The sequence below is a fragment of the Scophthalmus maximus genome, chromosome 5 (genome assembly GCF_022379125.1).
Source record: "Scophthalmus maximus strain ysfricsl-2021 chromosome 5, ASM2237912v1, whole genome shotgun sequence".
Taxonomy (NCBI): domain Eukaryota; kingdom Metazoa; phylum Chordata; class Actinopteri; order Pleuronectiformes; family Scophthalmidae; genus Scophthalmus; species Scophthalmus maximus.
Genome location: NC_061519.1, coordinates 22,455,201 through 22,479,007, shown reverse-complemented (window position 1 = coordinate 22,479,007; position 23,807 = coordinate 22,455,201). Strand labels below are relative to the sequence as shown.

Genomic DNA, 23,807 nt, shown 5'->3' with positions numbered 1-23,807 from the left:
GATGTCCCTAATTAGCAGTTACATATTCATAACTTTCACCCCGTTTTATTTTCTATCCGCTCTTTTGTCTCTTTCCCTTTTTATGGATTTCATAAGCATAATCCCCCCCTTTTCATTCAAGATCACTGAAATATATCGACTGTGAATTTGTGAACGAATGGTAGTTATATCACACTCTTTTGTCTCCGGGATAAGATCTTGGAACGACAAAGATTACACTGCGAAAATGCAGATAATTAATAACAGTTCAAGGTGGTGGAATTGTAAATGTGGCCAGTGCCATTAACTTGTATGTCGGTGATTTTTAACATGATTTTTCCTGGAAAGTCCGTGTGAAGTTCCCCTAACCCGTCACGTCGGTCTTCTTCCACTTTGAGGTTCGGGATTTAAACGAGTTCTGTGAACTTCGCTTGTCTTCAATCGGAGATGCAAGGAGCTGTCACAAGGAAGAAAAGCTGTGTTAGACACAGAGAGCCTGTCAACGTAGTGCCAAGCAGCCTGGAGAAGCCAAGGTTAGGCAGCAGCCAGAGGAGAAGATGCAGGGGCACCGCAGCTGTCTTCCCCCTGGAATATCAACATGCAGCAGATCCAAAACCTCATATATGGACCTCCAGGAGCATTTTTTTACTTTCGGCTTAAGGGAAGAACAGAGACGCAAGATTCTGGTGTCTCCTAAGGGAGGGTCGCTTGTTTGGTTAACGGATAATACCAATTGCTATTGGGCCTAAACGTGGTTTGAAAGGTCATTAAAACTTTATGAAATGTGTCTTTGTAATGGTGCCAGTTCAAAAGGCTGGACATACAGGGGATACCTTCCCTCTGGTGGCCCAGACCGGGTACAGTGGAACTCTCTGATTTCAATATGACAATGCCAGCGGCAAAAGCATCTCATCCCCGGGCTCCCCCGAGTCCTCGCTCTCCACTCCATCAGCGCGCTACCCGCACCGGGCGGAGCCGATGATCCAGATTTTGCTGGTTTTTAATTAAGCGGAAGGTCAAATCTCATCGCTCTTGACTTCGGGGAGATGCCGCTGTCTGCATGGCAGAAGAGCTACAGCCAGTCATTAATTTCATGGAGCAGGGACTTTAATTGATTAAAAAGTTACGGACTACGGGGAATGTGCGGTGAGAGGCACGAGCATTCAGTGGCTGCGATGTGGGCTCACGTTCACTGTCATCCTCCGCGGCGGCTAATGTTGTGAGACGACGCTCAACCCGAGGAAAGTCGGCGATTTTTCTTTTATAGGTCCACTTGTTGATTTTGGTTTTTTTTTACTTTGATTTCGCTGTTGCTGAAGGATTTAAGTTTACATGACCATCAAAGATTTATTGTAGATTCTGGTATGATAATTTCAGATTTAAGTGATTTATTATTAACATGCCCGCTTGGATAATTTTACAAATTGGGGCAACACTTCCCCTTTACGTAGATGTAAACAGATATACTCCAAAGCAAATAACATATTTTTAATTAGATACAGTATGATTATATGTCTTTTCGTAGTTGTATACATATTTTTAAAGGGTTAAAACACACTGCCACACTGTGTTCAGATTGTAATTGATTTATTCAACACACTGTTGTACATTCATATTTTAAACCCTTATCCTGAACTACACAGAATATGTGCCTGCATGCATTTGTGCATAATCAGTAACAATTCACACCTAATTAAGCATATGCATCCACACATACAAATGTATTTACTATCTCATTCTAAGACGGAATTAATATGGAAAGACATTTTTTACAAGTCAACCGTGTCCTATAAACATTTTGTAAATCTGTGTAGTGTAAACAGCAGGGATTAAAATAACTACCTAAACTACCTAAAGAGTGATGTTGTTACCAGAAATCGACATGACTTCAGACCCTGTTCACGGACTTTCTGCTCATCATTCATACAGAAAATGGTGGATCGTTTCCCCCTTTGTTCCCCCAGTTATCTATCATTAACGTGAGATGCCACCGTGAGGCCAGGAGGTCGATGAGAATGGATGTATTTCCGACTGCCGCTGTCATTTCTCGGTCTCGTGTTCACTGGTGATTGTAGGCAACAGATACCCGGCTCCTCGGTCTCAAGCGGGAGAAATCTTCCCTCGGAAAAACAAACATAGGCACGGCGTGTAACCATGAGCCAACCAAACCCCTGGGGAGGGCTACTGTGTCGGATCCTTTCGATTGGCCAACTCCCCAACTGCTTCTGTTTAAACGTTGACCCCCGACCTCCCGAGAAGCTGAGGCCACTGGTTGTAATCTTTTACCCCCTTGGGGGAGGACAATTATATTCGGAATACAACTGGAATATGAAACCGTAAATATCGCACGTGACAGCGAAGCAGTGCCTGAAGCAGAGCGCTTCACTGCGAGCGAACGCAGCTCTCGCTGAAATCGGGGGGAAAAAAGGCTTTGTGTTCTGCGAACGTGCAATTTACCCTCTGCCCATTCAGGTTGTTAGAGCCGCACAAGTGAGACTCTGCAACCAATTTGTTCTTCTTGCAACAGGCTTGGGCAATACAAGCACGTTTGTTCCATGTGGTCAAACGTGGGGGCGGGTTTGGTCAAGTCTTAACAGCCTTCAGGCCTCCGCTCCCCTCCTGTCAGCAGAATCTGTCAACTCTGCCACAGTTCTGTCTAATAAACCAGCTCCACCGACCGGTAGGGCTTCTTGCCTGGAGGATCCCTCGCCAACTAACAAAGCAACTTTGAAGAAAAAAAATAAATGATATATATATATATATATATATATATATATATAAAGCGAATTCTCAGGATGTGCTCCTTCTCTTTATGCTATCATCCCTCTATCGGATCCGTGTTTTGTGCCGTTCGTTTGGCTCTCCGTGGCAAAAGTGACCTTATTCGCGTCTCTGTTCTCTCCGCAGGGGCAGCGACAAATGAGGCTTTGTTTTGCTGCTTTTTTTAAGTAGGGCATATTGAATCTTTGTGGAGGCACGATCCAAGTCAGATAGCCCACCAGGATTTCAATTCACCCCCCGCACAAATAAAAGGCCGCGGCGGACTTTGTGAATTCCCCCCCAGAGGGCCGTTGATTCAGTGGGTGCAGGATGATGCCTATTCATGCATCTGCCTTTTGTTGCTATCTTTTCTGTCTCAGATGCAAGTGCAACCTGCACGCCAACAGCTGTGTGTTCGACAAAGGGAAGCTGGGCTGCGAGTGTGAACACAACACCACGGGGCCAGACTGCAGCCGCTGCAAGAGGCATTACCACGGAAGAGCCTGGAGTGTGGGCTCCTACCTCCCTATACCCAAAGGAACCGCAAATATATGTAAGTATATCAGCATTTCTACAGTTCAGCAGATGTGTACCGGAAAGTGCAGCTAATTTACTAATGATACTGTAGATTCTGGTGGCGACCCGCCTCTGTATTTCCTGTCACTGATATCTGCATGAAGGCTGCGATACTGAAACACCATAACTTTAATTTATTTATCACTTCTGCTGGTCTTTGGAGGATTGCTCGGTTCTCATCAACTCATTGCCTCTGGGCAGCATTTCTCGTAAATGCAGCTCTGAGCACTGCCTCTGGTTTGGTAAAGTCAGCGTTGCTCAATGTGTACAATAAACAGAGCTGACATGGATATTAAATAACTTATAAGTATACAGTAGGTTGTCTAGCTGGAACTCAAGTGTGTAAGTGTAGTGTTCAGAGTGTTCCCTTTTCCGGCGGTAGATTTAAAAGCTGCCCTGCTGCGTAAGAAGATTGATCTATATTTAAGTTGTCATCAGAGTCTAACTTATGCAATTGTGGAAATATTGACATCGTCTTTCAGGAGCAGAGGAGAAATTGCATTGATGTTCAGCTGTCACAAAATCTCTCGCTTCATATTCAGACAAAACCCAAATGCAAATTTTTACGGACGACATGATTGCTTTTAACGTACTTAGTCTCAAATTCACGACAATTAGCAATGGTGATAAACAATCATGCCCTAATGTTTCTAACCATACGCACAATGTTTTCTAAACCAAGTAGTTTATGAAACAATTGTCAATAGGAATTATTTGTTTGTTTTTTAAAGCTTTCATTGACATCTCCAGACCTTCTCACACATGACGAAGTATGGAGTTTCAGTGAAAGCTTCAGAAACGATGATTAAGTTGGACATTGTGGTCTTTTCTTAAAGATCGATAATTAACCATCCCGCTCCACTTAACCAAGTAATTGTTAGCTGCTTAATCGTATACCCAGTTCTTCAACATAAGGGGTAAGGAATCAGAAAACTCTGACTATGAACTATGGACTTTTGCCGGAACTCGTTTCCACCACGGAGACCAGGCGTCTAATTTGAGTTTCCGGTGGAAACCTTTTTAGCCCCCAAAAGGTTCCTGCTCGGGGCGTCTTCCGCATTACCACCGCCCAGTGGACTGGAGTGAAACAGCTTCCCCTCGGAAAAAGTTCCTGGGACTAAAACTTTGGGTCGAAGCGAAGCTTTCGCACCTTTTGTTAGCACCACTGGTCAGCCATTTTGAGTTCCCTTAATTCCACATTAAATACATGTGAAATGGACTCCTACCAATACTTAAACATTGAATTCAGCAATCGTGCAAAATATTTGTCTGCTCACATGGTATTTCTGAGGCAGACGGTGCTCTTCTGCATTATCCCCATTATAATCTTGGACGGGAGTTGAGGCGCATTCATCAAATCCCCATGCCTGAGGCAGGGGGCTCATCGCCTCAATAAATCTAATACAGCCACTCAGGGATGTGGTGGTGGACAGCCAGGCGGGGCCAGATGGTGGAAGATCTAGGCCCCTCGTCCTCCGTTCACACCGATTCAGTCTTGCAGTCAGAAACTCTCGTTTCATTTTCATTCTTGCTGGATTGACGGCAGGTTTTTCAGATGCTCTGTTTGATTGTCTGACTGGAATTCTCTGAACCGGTGCTACGATTAGATTTGTTCAGACGTATGATATTGCTATTGATCCACTGATTTTGTGTGAGTAAGTTTGAACAGTAAGAGTGATTTTTCTTGCTCTTCTTTCGGCTGTTTGTTGGTGGTGAATTTGAGCATTATGCAGTCATTGGTGTGAGAGCCTCTATGCACATGCAACACATTTGATTGTATGTGTGAGTTTGCTTGTGGGAATATTTGTGAAATCTGCGGAGATATTGCTAGGATTTACCGCTGCGCCTCTTCTGTGTTATGAGTCTGGTTTGAGTGTGGTGCTCAATGTCAGATTGACAGGCCGTTATTAAAAAATCCAACGCTTGGCCACATCTGCACTGAACTGAAAACCAAGGTCTAGCCATACCAAAAGCAATATTAGCACTTGTTTGGCAGCGGCATAGAATGCAATAATGTTGCACATGGAAGTGACGTAACAATATTGGTCCCCCAGGTGTCGAATGAACACCCTTTTGTCTTGAATTATTCTTATTCCTCTCATGAGTAAAGCCCGGGCCCTGTAACATGCCTTTACCCATTATGCGAAGCTCATGTTTCCTTTGAGGATATTAAACATACAGCCCTCGTATCAAGACAAATATGCTGAACGTGCAAAATGTAATTATGGTTTAATAGCTTTCATCTGTCATCAAGTCTTCCTCTTTAATCACGGAAGTCATTTATCTCACAGGTAGAAACAGGGCAAGGTCTATTACATATTCGAATCCCTGCACGTGTAGTTATGGGGACATATGTGACCCTTCATCTAATAAATTAGAGCCCAAATTGGAGCCCAATGTTTCTATGGGCCATTGCTGTCGGCGGCAGAGGGGGAGTGAGAGTGATTCAAATCCCTGAAAATAAGGAGGTCTGTAATAAAAATCTGTAAGTTGCCTGCAGAGCAGAAGAGGAATCACTTGGGGAATTATGTTGACAGTCCACTTTGCAGGGAGCGTCAACTCATCTTGTGTTCCAAAGCGGGTTCACAGGTTAAGGGGGTTAGGGCTGAGCGTTTGATCAGTTTGTAGAATGTGTTTTGGCTGCAAAGGCCAATATTGCTTGGCCTCCATTTCTCACACAGAACGACTATTGGTTAGGAACTGTAGCTCGCTTGCTTTCTTGCAAATTGGAGCTTAAAATCTGTGCTTTTCCTGCCGCTGCAGTGTTGCACTCTTGCCAACAGTTGCCGTGACAGCCCCAAACTGGTAATGAAGTGATGAATGGGGTGCAAACAATATGAAAACCTCGACAGAAACGTAATCACAGAGGGAGAAAGTGACAAAACTTGTGAAAAGGATCAGAAATTGCCCTAAATGTGGGGTAGGATTTGCCCGCTGATGACATCAACGTCAAACAAAGATGGTGTAGTCAGACACTTGTCTGAACACATGGTTCAGACAATGTTCAGCTCAGGGTCACAGACGAGACCTAGTTCAGTGCTTGAAATTATAAAGACGATATAGATGAATTTACCATTATCTATGTTTTGAGGGAGGCAAATGGAGGACAAGCCCAAATATCATGTTTATTCCAAAGAATGAAAACACTAATGAAAAGACTTTGTCCCTATTTAGAGTTTTGATTCTTTTGACATTTCATCAGTCGCAGGCCTTTTATTATAATCAGAGGAAGGCGGGTGTTGGACTATGAAATGGTCAGGTTGTGTGGAAGGGCATGGCCGCTGCTAATCAGTGGACACACTGGAAACCAATTGGACAAGATTTGGCGGGCTTGAATTCTTGAAGGCAAACAACAGCGAAAAAATGGTTTTCTCGCAGTTTCCTGGCTGAAGTTTCAAAAGAAAAAATGAAATGAGTTCACACTTCAATGAGACACTGTTTCTTTGCTCTTTCTGCAGGTATTCCCAGCAATCATGGACCAGTGCGTAAGTTGAACAAGCTTTCTAAACTTGCATGCTGACTAATCACTCGGTGGTGACTAACTCTTGTTTGACTAATGATGTTTGTGTGAGAAATTGTGCTCTCCATTGCCATTATCATTCATTAGGGTTGGGTACCATTCACATTAAAACCAATATAGTATCAGCACTGGTACCTGGAATTCAGTACTGGTACCTAGCGATACCTTTAGAGTGGGTGCCTCACCTAATGTTCTGTGTTTCACGTCGGGCTCATCTACCTTGGCGCTGGTGCTAACAAAGATGGTATACTCATTAGCACTTTCATATATTTACTATTTGAACAGGAATTGACTCGCATTTAACTTCACAAATAGTCTGCATTGCCACACTTGTGACTGCTCCCTGCTTGACATTCCCCCGGCTCATTGTGACTTGTTGAAGCTTTAGGTATGAAGACATAGTTACTTTAGTCTTGGTTTCTACCTTTATATTCATCATAATGTTTTCCAAAGTGGAAAAAAATCAATCCCAATGAGGCATTAATGTTGACTTACATCAAAATAGCCAACTTTTATGAATGGAAGTGAACCAATACATGGTATGAAAAAAACCTTTGTCCAGTATATTCACAAGTAACAAAATGATTCTATAAAACAAACTGTCTAAAAAAATAGACTGGATTTGTCCTATTTTATTCAATAATTATAAACCATATACAGTATACTGTCACACATTCTATTGCTGACAGCTTTGCAAGCCATGTGGAACATTTTCATTTTTCGAAAAATGTTATAGTCCTGTTCTGGGAAGTAAATAATAAGCAGTAGCTTAGTTCCACCTTTTTTCCATATAGCATTGAAAAAGCAAGGGACAATGACTTCAAATGTGTCAAAACTTTGCAGCATGGTTTGCAAAATGGTCAGCAGATAGATAGATAGATAGATAGACAGATAGATAGATAGATAGATGGATAGATAGGAACATATATATTTAGATAGATAGATAGATAAATAGATAGATAGACAGATAGACAGATAGATAGATAGATAGATAGATAGATAGATACATAGATATATAGATACATAGATAAGTAGATAGATAGAGAGATAGGTACAAGAGAAAGATGGATAGATAGATAGATAGATAGATAGATAGATAGATAGATAGATAGATACAAAAGATAGATATAATAGATACAATAGATAGATGTTTGGCCTTGTGTAGGAGCAGGCACTACTGACAATGATTTCTCCCTTCCATACTCGAATATTTGTTCTAACAGCACAGCCGGATATTTGTTCAAAGCCAGAGAAAAGAAAAAACATATTTTATTAATAGGTGGTTCCCACCATGCATCCCTATGCATTTTGATGCTTGAAGATGACTCTTCATACTGGTTATCAAAAGCAGCGCCCATACGTACTTGTTTCTGACTTTGTCTTGTGGAAATCTCATTCATTTTAAACAGCATGCACACTTTTCTACATATTTAGCACTAAAAACAGCTGTCTGACGTTTTCCTGTAATTTCGAGGCAAATCAGTCATGATTACAACAAAAAAAACGAGCATCTATGCATGCTGTCCCTGTGCTTTAACCACATACCAATATGAATTATATGACGACTCAGTGTAATATATCATCTTTCCCATTTTCACACAGATCGAGCAAATGCCTCATCTCTTGGTGTTGCAAATCGTAACCAAGGTAGGCTTATAGGCTTTGTAACTTCAGCATGACATTAAAAAATACAAAGACAGAACTGATTGCTTATTAATTGGCAATTTGGGAGGGATGAAATGTAGAATATGCAAATAGCAGTATGCAGTATGCACTTTTTTTCCCAGATGCTTTCTTCCTGCATGCACACAAACACACCCGGGTCCTTAGAAGATGGCTCTTTTGTTGTGAGAACACTGTAGGGAAAAGGACCACATGCCCCCGTGATCACGGAGTCCACAGCTTCCTAACCCCTCTGATCATGCCTCCTTTTTAATTACCCCGCAACTGTCTCTGGGGGCGCACCCTTTTCTGCCACGTTCACAAGGAAGAAGAGAAAGAGGAGAAGGAGAAGAAGAAGGAGAGAAGCGCGGGTGCTTTGTGTAGATTGATCTCCAGCGATCTCTCGTTAATCCTCAGGCCCAAATATCCTGTATAGTAAGTGTTAAGTCACAAAAGGAGGACTTTCAGGATTTCCATGATCAAGGGAGGGTGTTTCCCACTGTTTCCTGGACACGCTATACATCTTATTCATTAAACTGGTGAATAAGTATGTCATACAAAATAAAATAATTTTCAGTTTAATCTCATTATACAACCCTGTTTTGTCAAACGATAAATAAATGAACCTTGTAACCTAACTTACTTAGTTCTGTAACATACAATTTATATTTATATATATCATATATTGTGAATTATATAATTCACCTTACTCTTATCACCTGTAATACACTGTAAATTCCTTTATACTTACTTTTTTTTTCGTTATTAGTTTGTAACAGCAGCTGCCAATCGAAAAGAACATGACTCATGGGTGTGCTCCAATCGATCAGGAAACACTCTCACATCCATATGAAACGTTTGTAGCAAATATACAGTCAAAGTTAACATAGATGAATAATATTGTTCATGTTTCACTCGTGCATTGAGACATTTGGTCATACACATAATACTGGAACAAATGCATGAGTATTATCTGTATGTATGAATTAACTTAAGAGTTTGCTGCAGTCAGAGGTGAAAGGAAACCAGGGTTTGATCAGGGTTCTTACCTTACTCAATCTGATCAAAGCTTTTACATGGTAGTTGTAAGTTGCTGTATTGTCCTGCACTTGCATTAGCATTTCTAAACACCCCATGTCAGCAGGTGTTTGCAGAGGAAAACTGTATTAAATAGAGAAAAGTGGTAAATCCTCACATTTGTTAGAAACCAGAGAATGGATTCAGTCTAAAAATAGCAACATTCAATTGTCTATCTATGGAGTGTAAGTAATTGACAATTTGTTTCTGCTTTAACACGACGGCTAGGGAACAATCTATGGAAATCTCTGGACAAGGTCTGATTGCAAATGAGTGACATCGACTTGGCACCGATAATTTTGCAACAATGAAGAAAAAATAAGAATCATAACATGCGTAGCTTCAATCAGTATCGTGTAAAATTTAAGTAAACCTGTGTGAATGCAATAATGAATAGACTATAAGTATTTTTTAAATGATCTTAAAAATTGGCAGCAGTTTAAAGGGATACTGAGACATTTTGGAAAAGCATTTTCATTAGCATTCGCTTAGCTTAGCATTTAAACTAGAAGCAATTGAAAATGGCTAGACAAAGTTAAAAAATAACGTGCGCTTACCAGTACTTCTAAGGTGTAGAAATGAACGCATTCCCCTTCTTCAAGTCGAAGCCAAACTCGCATTACTTTTATGCAACTTTTCTATATAGTGATCAATATGTCCGTCCGCACGCGTGTCCATGCGTCCGTCCGTCTGTTCTCATTTCATTTCCGGTGCAGAACTCAAACACCGTTCAGTTGATAAAGCAGAGAGCTGTTGCCTTTTGATATTCTGATAACTCCTGTTAATCTTCCACTTCTACACTTGACAAGCGTTTATTAGCACAGGACTTGATGTCTTGGAGTAAAAGAAAAATCTCCCTGCCTTCAGATTCAGTATTTTTTTCCCTGCCAATGTCAAGCGGTGTCTATGCAGCTGACAATTCATACTGAACTTCACGGCTCGGAGTCATGACTAATGATGAAGCCTTCGTGTTAATGTGATAACAGGAGGCATGGCTGAACGCAGGTCTCGTCTTACCCTGACATCATGGCAGAAGATATCGATCCAATGTAATTGTAGCAACACTATTCCGTCTCAGTGCATGAAATTAGCAGATCCTGTATCTGAAAACTGTCTCCAGTTATAGTTAATGACACTGGTGGGTCTACAGTTTCTAAAGGCCATTTAAAGATACTAAATAAACAACTACAAACATTATTTCCAACATCTTTTATTCTAAGATATACTTTAGAAATGTGTGCGACATAACTTATTGATTTGTTTAATATCAGATCTGTTGATATGAATTCATGTTTTGGCTATTCGGTCGATTCTTTCTTCCCCAAAAAGGGATTGACAGGAGCTGTGGTCCAGGACATCCCTTTGTCCCTTTTAACTTGTTATCCGCGCTGTGATATTTACTATATCCGAGAGACTTCAGTTGCAGAGTATCAGAGGGCATCGAGAGACATCTGAGGACACTCTTTCATCCGAGATGAGAGGATTAGACAAGTGCCGGAGAATGTTTAGGACATAAACAGTCTGCCAGGTCCCCGGCAAAAGCCATAACTTATGGACTAATTTAGTGTCTTAATATTTCAGAACCGCGGCAGATGAAAGCTAATCAATTGACATATTAAATAATTAAGGTTTCTAAAACAAAAAACATAGAATCACGCCTCTAGTCACATGAGCAGCGAAATGAAATGTAATTCCCCTTCTTTGTCTTTGTTTCCTTCCCTGTTCTGCCGTTCGCCGCGGTGAATTTTCTCCATGTTGCTGCGTGCGACACCCGGGCCCAAGGACGGATCTGTCATAACAGTTATACCGCTAAAATGTCACGTCTGACAGAGGTGCGAGGTGCACGTAGGTCTCAGAGGGAGCAAGCCGCTGCTTCGCCCGGGACTCGAATTGTTGTGTTCGCACATTGCTTGCCGGCACAAGTCCGAGAGGGAGCGGTGACACCCCCAATACACCCCAAATATACTGTCTGATAATAATAATAATCAAAATGTTATGTTACATACTTACAGTCAACTGACAAGGATGGATGTTTAAAATGAGAAGAGACGACGATTTCTGTGCGTGTATAAATACACACCCCGACAGATAGCCAATGAGGATTGCAACCAACTGACAAACTTATTTTACACGTGCCCAATGACAATTTTTGGTCATGAGGCAGCAGACCCTGTGCCTCCACTAAGACACCTCGGGGCTTGAGCCTCTGCATAAGCAAACTAATTGCGCTACAAATGCTTTTAGAGAGACAGCGCTCCTGAGGGCCCGCTGCAGGGCTCACAGATTATCCTCCGGCAGCACATTTTAATGCGTACACTGTAGACAATGAAGGCCCCATGGAAAATTTGTATGAAAACACACAGCGCAGGTGTTTTCCATTAACTATATGATGAGGAAAAACAGGGTCGTTGTTTTTTTGGGGGGTTTTTTTTTTGCAGTGTTGCCAGGAGGCTGTTAAATGCCTGAGCCCACTGAGGACAGGACAGCCGGGAGGCAGGAGGCTATTTTCATGCACGCAAAGTTCGGGCACAGGCGAGTCGCCTGAGATGAGGTGCTCGTTTTGTTGGGACTGGGACATATGTGGGCTGGGCTCCAACCTACATTGCGTGCGGGGTTCTGGGACAGCTTTTGATCAGGTCAGGAATCTTACACTTGACTATGAACGTCACCGCCAAAATAGAATTGAACCGGCAATAAAGGGTTTTTTCTTCTGGGCAGCAGAACCGAACTGCGAATGGAGCATATTATCACCATGTAACGATATGGCGGACAGCTTTTTTTAGTTATGTTTCTGACCACCTGACAAAGTCCAATCTAATGTATGTACTCTTGTGTATTCTATGATACGCGTCTAAATGCAAATTTCATCACACAATGGGTTTCGCAAGCTTCGTAGCTGCCGTCTGCTGCTGCTGCTGCTGAAAGCAACACTTAATAATAATAATAATAATAATAATAATAAATTTCATGTATAGAGCACTTTTCATTGCTAAAACAATCTGAGTTTAAAACTAAAACTAGAAGCTTAAAGACACTACATTGCTCAAGGACTGATGTCTGCCTCTAATAAAACCAATAATAATAATCATTCTGATCGGATTTTTCTAAAATTATCAAAAAATATGTTGCTCAGCCTCAAAAACATCTTGCGCCATAAATCTTTTTCTCGTTCGGTACCGATCTGCCCTTTAAAAGGAAATGAATGTAAACAAAACAGCTTATTCATTATATGATTTGCATATTTCTGTGTGTGTGTGTGTGTGTGTGCGCGCGTGTGTGCGTGTGTGCGTGTGTGCGTGCGTGCGCTTCAGCTAAATATAAACATCACAATAGCATCAATTCACGTTTTGTGGCAGAACAATTTTTAATCTATCTCCAACATCAGCGGTAAATGTCAGGTTTTCCGATGTCAGTCCCTGAATCAAAGAGCAGTGGCTTTTTGCCAGACTCATTATTTCTGCGCCAGTGTTCAACAGTCATACAGAGAGAAATCTATCATGCAACACAGCCACAAGAGCGTCTGCTCTTTGACTGAGTTAGACATCCGCTCTTAAGATGATCCGATCCTTATCGATATTCTTCGATTAGCCCATGAAAATAGTCGGCCACAACAAAGCCGTCGCGCTAAGTCTCTCAGGGTGGAAATTGGAGCCCTCCCCCCCCCCCCCAAAAAAAAAAAATCTGAAATCACAAACTAACAATAAAACCCTGCATCCACAGGTGCAGTTCTCATTTAAAGCGCACATCACCAGCAGTGTGCGCTTGAAGTGGACGGGAATAGCATGAGGTTCAACGCAATCGCGACGCCTTTTTAATCAGTTTTGGCGGCGGCGATGATTATTTGTTGAGTTTATTCTGATGCATGAGCCACATTACTGAAACCCCCCCCCCAAAAAGGTGATTACTATTTATGCAGGGAGAGATATCCAATTACAGTGAAATCTCTCGGCAAATATTGCCTCTTCCAGGATTTCACCTCTGCCAGCAGAGAGGCTTCCTGGGATAATTGAGTCGTGGGGGCCGGGAAATGTGAGTATTAGCTTCTGGGGTCCCAATCGGTCTATATCAAAACAAAGAAATGTTGGGTGGACACTAGAACAGTGCACATCTGGATATTACATCCAGTTCTTCTGACAGTGCTGTTAATGCTCTGGCATCCTTTGATTCACTAATCATTAATTTCACCTCATCGCTGCCGCGCTCCGTTTGCTCTCTTTTGTTTTGCCGACGTCATAAAGTGTCCGTGTGTGTCCTTTTGTCAGAGACAGTCATTGGCGGAAAGGGCGTCCGCAGGCTGCGGGCTGTATTCAAAGTGTATGTGCCCTGTTTTTTTTTTTGTTTTTTTTGTTTTTTTGTGTCCTCTTCTTCTCCGCACTCCTTCACTAGAAGTCCTTGGCTTCGCCCCCCCTCGTGTGTCAGCCGAGCTCTAAGGACGCGGAGCGATGCAGACAGGACCCGAGGAGGCAGCTTGTGCCCCGTGAACCTGCCTGTTGATGTATCTCTGTCGCCCTATCGCTGAGTGATCTATTAATCCCCCCCCTCCTGTCCCCCTCTGCCCTCTCCGCTTTGCCTCTCCGCAGCCCGAGTGTGTGACAACGCAATGCTGCGCTGCCAGAACGGCGGCACGTGCCACCACCATCAGCGGTGCCACTGTTCCCCCGGCTTCACGGGCGTCCTGTGCGAGCGAGCCCGCTGCCAGGGCCCGGGGGAGTGCGATGACCAATTGTCTGGACGGGCCACGTTCCATCATCCACTGATCGGCTGCCACCTCGCTCTCACCGTCATACTGCTCCCGCTCGTGGTTGTGCCCCTTTGCTGAGGGACCCGGGGGACCTCCCATCCTCAACCCAACCCCCGAAGACCACACACGATGAGACTGAACTCTCAACCCTAAGGACATAGAGGACAAAAGGACATGTGAACAATATGCTCAGCATAAGCAACTCTTTTGTGCATCCAGGGCCGCGGTTGTGGAGTGACAGCGTCGATGCACTGAGCTGCTATAAGGAAGGATGGAGGGATTTATGAAGGCCTGGGCGGAGTCACTGCTGTCTTTTACTGTCACAAAGGAAACGGTTGGAGCCCCCACTTTGTGATTATGTCCTCGGCCGATAATTTGATTGAAGGCGGACTGGAGACTCCGATGTAGGCCGCACTCTGAGAGCAAACTGTACAAAACTAGACACGTGATTTCTAAGTATCATCTGAGGTTATTAAAAATGAATGCTGTGGCCGGGGACATCTTAAAACATCCCGCCTCGCTGCCTCCTTCCTTACGTGTGACCTTCTTCTTCTTCTTCTGCTTCTTCTTCTTCTGCTTCTCTCCTTTCTCCCTTCCCCTCACTCGTCCCTTCCCTCCCCGGCTCCCTCACCTCCTCCCTCCTGTGCTTTGGTGACTCTGGTGATTTTTCTTTGCTGAAGGGTGTCTGTTGTTCTTCGCCAAATGCTGCACATGTATTACTATCAAGCCCCTTGACATGTACCAATGTAGTGCTCTTTTTCTTTTTTCTTTCTCTGAAGCCTTGTAGTCATGCTTGAGCTCACCTGTACGGGGGTAAAAAAAGAAAAAAAAAAGAGAAAAAAAAATTGTAACATACTGTAACTGTATTTAATTTTTGTATAAAAACAGATATTTTCATGACTACGCAAAGTGAAAAGATGTATTACTTGTTTTCTATTGCTGCCGACCTGTCCTAGATGTGGACTGTGAGTGCGTTGAGGAGTTTTGGTTGTATCATTTTTTTTTTTTTTTGTTCCGCTTGTGTGGCACATATGGCTCTCTTCGTGTGGGTGCTGCTGTCAAAACTATGTTTACACACACACTTACACAATACACTTCCACCAAAGGGAAAAAGAAACACATGCCTTTGTCTTTGTTGTTGAACGGTAGTAACTTCATCATGTGGTAACAGGACATTTGGGACGAGACGTGTCCAGTGAAACGCTGTCGTTGTTTGCAGATAGGTAAGAGCCAATGGCAATAGCTGAATGTCATTTTAAAGGATTTTTTCGAAAGCAATCGATTGCCAGTCTGTTGACCAACTCACTGCGGCAACAATTGCTGGTAGCAAATACCTTTCGGGTTCTATGACTAAGGTTGTTTTTTGTGCTCATGGATTGTGGGGGAATCGGAAGAATCTCGAGCCCAAATCCCATTAGCTTTATTTAAATTTAACAAGAAGACGCGGGGGAGCGGGGGGGGGGGGGGGGCGGATTGCGCAGCTGTCTCAGAGGTTGTCCAGCTCAAATCTGCAATCAGATCTAATCCCAGAATCAAATGGGAAGAGGGGAAGGTTTCTCTGAGCTGGCGAGGTCCAAAGCCTGCGTCCTGCTGCGGCAGCCTTCCGCCGGGCGACGCGCTCGGAAAATGAGCTTCAATTCACGGAGGATCGATGATTAGAAATGAAGTCGCATCCCACTGGGTGACATATTGAGCACCGAGACCAATTTCATTTGAGAGATTAATCTTCCTCCCGCGGTTGTCGTGAAACTCCTGATTGTGTTAGAGTCTACTGTAAGTGCCTCTCGTTTGAACGACACTGTCAGTGAAAAGAGTGGCGGACGCCTTTTTTCGAGAGAGAGACTCTCTCTCGCCTTGGAAAGCGACTTTTCGCCGAGTGAGAGGAGGCGGGCGGACTCGCTGCAAATTAACAAGATAGGAATGGATGTTATTTGTTCGGCAATTAATCCTCTTGCAGGGACAGAAACAAAGGCCTGTGGTCAGCATAAATCTGGAGGAGAAAAAAAAACCGAGACGCAGCTATATTAGTGTCCATTAATTTCAGTTAGAGAATAAATTACAACATCAGTTAATCCTAGAAAAACTGACTAGAACAGCAGATCTGTCAACTACGGATTTCACATGTTGAGGTTTTGTGCATTGGGCATCTGTGAAGAACGGTAATTTAAGTTTGGAGAGGTTTTCTCTGTAATAGCCTTAGAAAAAAAACAAAAGAATTTGCGCATGTAAGTAAAATGAATCAATTAATACTGTGTTTAATCTGTTCTAACATAACCAACCACAGCATGTCCAGCTAACCGAGGGTGTTTCTCTCAAGGCCAAGGAACATTACACACTTGGAAGCGTTACAAGTTTTATAAAATAAAATAAAAAACCTCAGTACGCGTAAGCACATTCATTGGAACATTGCACATTGCCCGACTGTGTAAAGCCGATCCCGGTTGCTATCAGGAGTTTGGGGTCATGTTGGAATGCGCAGCTCTCTCCGTTCCATTAGTGGACATTTACACGCCAGCAACCTGTGCAGGTATTCGAGATGGCACCAAAAACAATCCGTATTCGTTCGGTCACATTTAAAGTAAAAACTTCCTGTTTGAAAATTACAAACAATAAATCTTTTGATCTCTTCCTTGCTTGTCCGAGTACGTAGTCTATCTGATGAGTATGTAGGCAATGTACGCACTGTTAGAATTAAAGTGTCCACTTCATATTTGTAATACCAGGAAAATCTAGCGCGAGAGTGAAATACAGTGTTGTTTCTTCATTTTCATTTTTCGTATGAATCTTCTGGAACAATATCATGCACATAGCCTTCAAGGTTATGTTATAGGACTGTTCTACGTGGCCCTTGTCTTGAAACGAAGCTGTTCACCAAGTTTTCAACCAGCTAAGGTAACTAACCTTTATTATAATAGCTTGGTAGTCTATGGCTAGAAAAGAGAAGCCTGCTTTTTTTTCCCCATCTCTGTATGAAATCAAGAAACCCATTGTTTCAAAAAATTAACAAGAATTCCAAATGGGGAACTTGGTCCCACGAAAGGTCAAGCTTCCCTTCAAGCTTATGGACGTAACTAAAAGCGACAAATCCCCATGCTCCAACCCAAGAATGCTGAGACAACGTCGTATTCATAACCAGCATCATTGCTGTACCACTTACTGTGATTTAACAGTTTTGTTCAAGGTTTTTCCTTCGCTGAACTGGCTCTGCAGAATGCGAAGTGGCTCACCTGAGACCGTTTGCGGTGGCAGTTGGCCGGAGAAGAAGTTTTATGGCGGGGTTTTAGGGCCAGGGAGTGCGTGTGTATGAAGGACAATTACCTTTATGACATGTTAGTGCAATAAAATTGGTGTTTTATGAGACTTGCTCCCGGCTTTGGGCTGTGTTTTGCTATTAGTGCAAAAAAAGTTTGAAGTTTGAATCCAACTCCCTTGCACCTAAATCGCAGGTGATGGCACAGGAGGTTGATGAACATCTGGAGGGAGAAGATGCTGCGCCGCCGCAAGAACACTCGCCAACGTTGACTTGCCTTGCCACTGAGGGAAAATGAGCATTTCCTCTGCGTGGCCTTCTCACAGCTCACCGAGTAACAGCATGGAAATATTTAACTGCACGTATTTCCAACAACACCAGGATTAAAGACAGAAGAGAAGTAGTAAAGATTGCGTGTTGAACAGAAGCATGAATATACGTTTTCCCGATACGAAAAGTTGCAACATGAGGCTTTTATTTATTTTTTTTTTCCCCGGAGGGTCAGAATTCCCCGCACAAAGAAAAAGATGCGAGCAGTCGGTTCCCTCGTCGTTTGCTCCACTGTGCCACGTTAGCTCAATGCCGTGTCCTTCCTTTTATCATTTCAGACTCGAGAGGGGTTATTTGGAGGCCCTTTTACGAGACACGAGCAGTCCTCGTGTTCTACCTCCGTCAGCACTGGTGGCACCAACAGAAAGTTACATAACGTCACACGAGGGGTATTCAGTGTCCGCGAAAGAAGAGACTCAGCGACATGACTGGGGCACTCAAGCTTATTTAGCAATCCAATATTCGCATTGAGCTCACCAGTGGCACGTCTTAGAAAACTCCCCTGGCAGTCAAACTCAAAGCACAAGGTGACGGTGCTCAGGGGACGGAAAAACTTTTCTGTCAGTCAACATTAAGTCACACGAGTGCGGTGCATATGCACGATGAGCATTGCCATACAGAATGCTGAGCTCTGCATTTTTCCCCCAAAACCCTTTGAATATTTATAATGCATATGCTAAAATATTGGGACACAAAATCTGGTCCGTATTTCATCACCCGACTGTTTTCAAATCAAGGGTGGTAAGGAAAGTATACCTCCTATTTAAGTGGTGAATTTTCCGGGGATGCTTTCGAGACTTACAATGACAGACCAAGAATCGAAGTGGGAGGTTTGCGGGGTCCTCATACTTTCCACGAGCCAAATTTAGCTCAGTAGTTTTAAAGTCTGCAGGCTCAAAACTGTTAGTGTTAGCGGAAGAAACGAGACTACACGCGCGGCTCCGCGCGGCGAGTCGCAAAAAGTTCCAAAACGACCCCGTCCTTTGAGCAACAGCGCTGTATCCTCGCAGAGCGATAGCTGCCTGCTGTCTCACAATGGAGGCTATCTTGTTGACTTGCTTGCTTGTTATAGCCCCAGAAAGTTTCACCGCGAGAGACACCCGCCATTCGAAGGAAAAGTTACAGACAGTCTTTCAGTAAGAATTGTGCGAGCGAGCAACAAATCCAAAATGAATTGCTTACATACTTAAGAGAGCTGGAAAATGAGGGTAGAATAAGATACATTATGTGTACTATTCTTCTATGAAATGTACTTTTTTTGAAATGTTCAAAAACATGATGAGAAATAATTGCATTAATGCCGAAATTGAGAGGGAACAATTGTCATTGAATTTTATTAATGGTGTTCGTGATGAGCAAAAAGAGGTTCAATGTTACATATGAAGCAGGCCGGCATTTAAAGGTGCACTTCGTGCACTTTTATGTGCACAATACACATGCAGCCAGGCACACCGACTCACCGGCCCTCTCTGCTCCCTCCGTCCCCATCAATTTTTTTTTTCAGCTCCAGCTGCAGAAATGGTTTCGACTCCATTTATGTGGCAACACATCAGGAATGGCACTTATGGAGGGGTGGGAGAGGCAGTGCCATCTGTGGCTTTATCAAACTACTACTCACATCCCTGACATCGCAAGGACAGCTGGTGGGTGGTTTTTTTCGCCGGCTTGGCACACAGAGCAGGAGTACTCGAGGATCAATAGACGGAACATAATGGAAATAGCTTTGTCCCCACGGCTCTTTCAAAGTTCTCGGCCCCTCATAAATTAGCTCAAGAAACAGGTACGACTCACCTATTTCATCCGTGACTACCCTCGTGTTGCCGAGGACTGCTAATGCAAACTCTTGAGTCGACGTAGGTGTCAAGCATTCTGCAAAATTGCTGAGGAAAAATATGGGATTAAAAGTATACATTTGAAAGGAGGGTAGTTTAGATTCTGGCACTAAACGAATGCGATAAAAAATAAAACATAATCTGCTTTCTTGTCACGACCACAAACCAATCTGATGCCCCCTCATTTCAATACAATCTAGAGCAGCAATCGGCCCTTCAGCTACAGATGGTAATCCTATTCAGTGTCACACATGATCACAGCTCTTGTCTATTTTTTCCTCAATGCCAAATCCAGCACTTTTGGCCTTCGGTGCCACACCTAAATTGCAAATCAGCCCCGGCCGGGATTGGCACCGCGAGTCCCCGGCCGAAATTATTTATGTATCCAACCGACGCCGTCCATAAATAAAAGATACCATTCACAATCTGTTCCAGCGTTACAGGAGCTTGGAAGAAAATGGTTTATCCTCATTTCTTTTTTTTTTCATTTGCGTGGAGGGATGCGGGGGTTTATGTTGGTACCCGGGGTTTCATCACAAACACATCTGGCTGGGGAAAGAAATATCACATACCTGTAGAATGTGTAAAATATTACCACCTCTTCCCAACCACATGTAGACGGCTATCAATTTCTGGATTGAACGTGTACTAGAGATCACACCTAGGCCAATTTTAACTATCATTATTCTTATTACAGTAGGAATCAGATGGGTTGCGTGGTTGGACCACACCATGAAGACAAGAGTGTTTCAGTTTTGATTAGTACATTGCAGCCTACTAATATGTACCATACATATTGATTGAGTAAAATGTGCTAAAAAATTGAAAAATTCAGATAAACACACATTAGGCTTTTGGCTTCACTTACACACAATGAACATGTTGTCGAGAACGTTGTCAAGGGTACAATTGCCAAGATGGGACGTTTCATGCATGGAACTCGACACGTCAGAAGTATAGTGAAATGGAACAATGATTTTTTTCCCTGATGTGTTGATTCACGTTAGCCAACAATGGCACGCACCAAGATGGCACCAGCAAAATGTTTGGTTGCATTTCATACGGTGCAGGAGTGTGTCAAAGCCTCATTGTCAGACGTTTTCACAAGGACCATTTCAGTTCAAAACAAGTCACCGCCATAGTTTTATGGCTACGGCGGAAATTAATATTCTCAATAACTGTGCACATAAAATTTACAACTATGAGATGGCTGGATATATGGATAACCTATATTTGTTATTCTACTTTTTCTTCTTTTGGGGAGTCATTTGAACAAAAAACTAACCCTGCTCCACGTTTGTGACAAACCAGTGTTGCATGTGAAACCGGTAAATGCGAGGACTGTTGTCTTATGTATCGGAAGAAAGACAGGCAAACGTGGCATCGGTGGCCCAAAATCTAAAAGGAAATAAAAAATGGAGCTGGTACACAGAAGCAATTAGAGAGGAAACAGACTCCCAGGAAGACAGTGGGAGAGACAGACTGCCAAGGACACGAGAGAAGTTCGTTCAGAGGCAGACAAAGGGCACGCGGGGAAGAAAAAAAGAAAAGAGATTCAAGTTACAGTGGGGAGAGATGGAGGAGGGAAGCTTTCATCACACGAGCTTGCCATGGTTTCCCTGAAGGAAAGAGGCGGCAGACAACACTAGCCCCTTCCTGTTTTGGCAGAGATGGAGGACAGGATTGGTAAAAAAATAAAAGAGCGGGACAGAGGGGGAGAAAGAAGGAGCAGAAGGGGGGGGGGCATGTCCTGCCAAAGCGCCCCCTCGTTAACCCTGCCCCCGGGAGTCACGGGCAGATGCTCTGCTTCTTCTATGATAATGACCGACCTGCAGAGTCGCTGGCGGCGTCACGCTCCTTCGAACAGCTACTGACCACAGAGCCGTCTCTCCCTCCCTTTCACACCGGTGCCGGTTCCTGACTCGCCACGCTCGGATTGGCGCCCGCTTGTCGCGCCATAGGTTTCCAACGCAGGCCCGGGTGCATTCAAAAAGCTTGTCATCTAATGTTGTACGAAAGAAAAAGAAACGGCCTTTGTGACTCGAGAGTTGGGCTCCCCTGCGCGGCATGCGGCCATCGGCTACAGATCCACGATCACAAATGACGTCTTTAAAATGTGCTCCCCGGCGCAAATTGGCATTAAGGGTATGAAAGTGTTACCCATTAATGCACATTTATTCACCATTTTACGTTTTGGGTTTTTTTTTTGTCACGGGACCAACCGCTGTCAAGCATCAAAGCACATGGAGCGCACGAGTCAAGAGGAAGTAACGAGGGTGAGGGGGAGATGGGGGGAGGGGGGAGGGGGCTGCGGTTCTCTGAGGATTAGCTCATTTTAGACCGCTTTGATCTGTGACATCTTAATTGCTGGGCTGCACTGATGGAGTCCTCGCAGAACACCGAGCGTGCACCCGTCCCGGGCGAGGAGGGGAGGGTGGTCGCGTCCTTGCCCCCTCTCTTCCTCGTCGCTGCTCTGCGAGGACAGACCCGTCGTCGCCATCGACTCGGTTCCTGGACATTCCCGGTCGGTTGTGATGCTGTTAACAACGTCGGAATGCCCCCGCGTCCAAACGTGACCGAATGAAGAGTTTGCAGCTACATGGGGCGATGTGAGGGGAAACGCGCTGTTAGATGCTCGCGCACAAGGACTGTGCTAACACGCAGACACTCTATTCACCAACTTCACCATCTCGGTTTATTGTGTTGGCATGTCATTTCACTGAGCACAAATGTAGGATTTCTGCAGGTATTTGATCATAAACGTACAAGTATTGGAAAAGGTGAAATTTTGACATGATCAAGATTTCAATAATTCCCTTTTTTTTGGTTTGTGTGAATCGATCAAATGGGGCTGGAGTTTTCTCAACAAGTGATACATTTGAATCACTGGTTGCAATCATTGATACTTTCTCTGAAGTAGCCTTGAATAGCCATTAGTGCAACATTCATGCATTCAGCATCAATGTTTAACTTTTTTAAAAGGCAACTTCCCAACAGTTGCTGCGATATTTCACTCTAAGTGAAAGTGGTGGAACGACCAAGTTGAATTCTGTAAGTTAAGCGACGGTGCCTTTTTATCTTAAGCCGAAACCTGTGTTTTATGTTTTTCAGCAACTAAACAAGATAAGCAGTTGTGAGAATGACTCACCAACATGTTCAATAAGAAAGATCTGGCGTCTGCTTGAATTTTCTTCCTACTCCAATTCTTAACTTACAGCATTTTTAAGCATTTCTGCCGACGCACAGGAGCTCCTCTCATTCACACATTCTTCCGTCATTTTATCTGCCCAATCGTCGCCCTTCCCACTTTCCACGAACCAATCGATTGTGGGATGGCGCTTGTGAAGGATCCTTTTTCGCGATCCTTTGCTCAGCCCACTGACGGAGCCCCGTTCACCGAAAACGTTATCGCTCGCCGTCCCCAAGGGTTACTGCACGCGACCATATTTCGAAACGACGTCGCCTCGTTGAAAGTCCGATAAAGTTCAGGGAACCCCGTGAGCGTGGTTACGGTTAGAGGAAGACAGATTGCCTTTGTGGTTTAATAAATCCTCCATTCCACGCGCAGTGATGTTCACACGTGATGTTCAGCGGTGCGACAGCATTGGGCCATTTCTCCCTTTGTTTCTGGACGTTCTGTAAATACACGGTTTTTAACAGTACCGTGTTCTTCAGGAGGGGACGGCAGCGAACACAGGTCGTTTTAAGGTGCTTGAGAAAACAGTCAGTTGCTGTTGTTTTCCTCACGACGGCCTGGATCACTTTCCTCAAGTGTGTCCGTAGCGAAATCCTGCTGAAAACATTGCAGCGGCGAGATAAGAACCCAGACGATCTCCAGATTTGAATCCATAGTTTTCCTATACATTTGGTCGACTCCGCCTCTCTCATGTCAAATCCTGATTTAATGTGACTGTGGCCATTAAACGGTCAACGTTTCGGTTAGAGAGCGGGATCTTTCCTTTTATTTTAGACGTGCCACGTCCGAGTACAGGCAAACTCTGCCGCAGCTGTACTTTCATGATATCTGTAAGGAGGTTGATGGTCACAAGTCAGCAGCTGAATATAAATCTTGCAGATAAA

The 23,807-nt window shown here is 43.6% G+C and overlaps 1 protein-coding gene across 4 annotated transcripts in view; it reads left to right on the top strand.

Moving 5' to 3' along the window:
* The window catches only part of LOC118311462 (netrin-G1-like), a 76,534-nt gene extending 59,591 nt beyond the window's left edge, over positions 1-16,943 (top strand). For 3 of the 4 annotated variants that reach the window (XM_035635362.2, XM_035635361.2, XM_035635360.2), the window contains exons 4-7: positions 3,120-3,292; positions 6,774-6,800; positions 8,438-8,482; positions 14,155-16,943. In XM_035635362.2, the coding sequence (XP_035491255.1) occupies positions 3,120-3,292; positions 6,774-6,800; positions 8,438-8,482; positions 14,155-14,393 (484 nt within the window). In that variant the 3' untranslated portion in view covers positions 14,394-16,943. The remainder of the gene's footprint in view (positions 1-3,119; positions 3,293-6,773; positions 6,801-8,437; positions 8,483-14,154) is intronic. The other variant, XM_035635363.2, reaches the window with a different exon arrangement.
* The last annotated feature ends 6,864 nt before the right edge of the window (positions 16,944-23,807 follow it).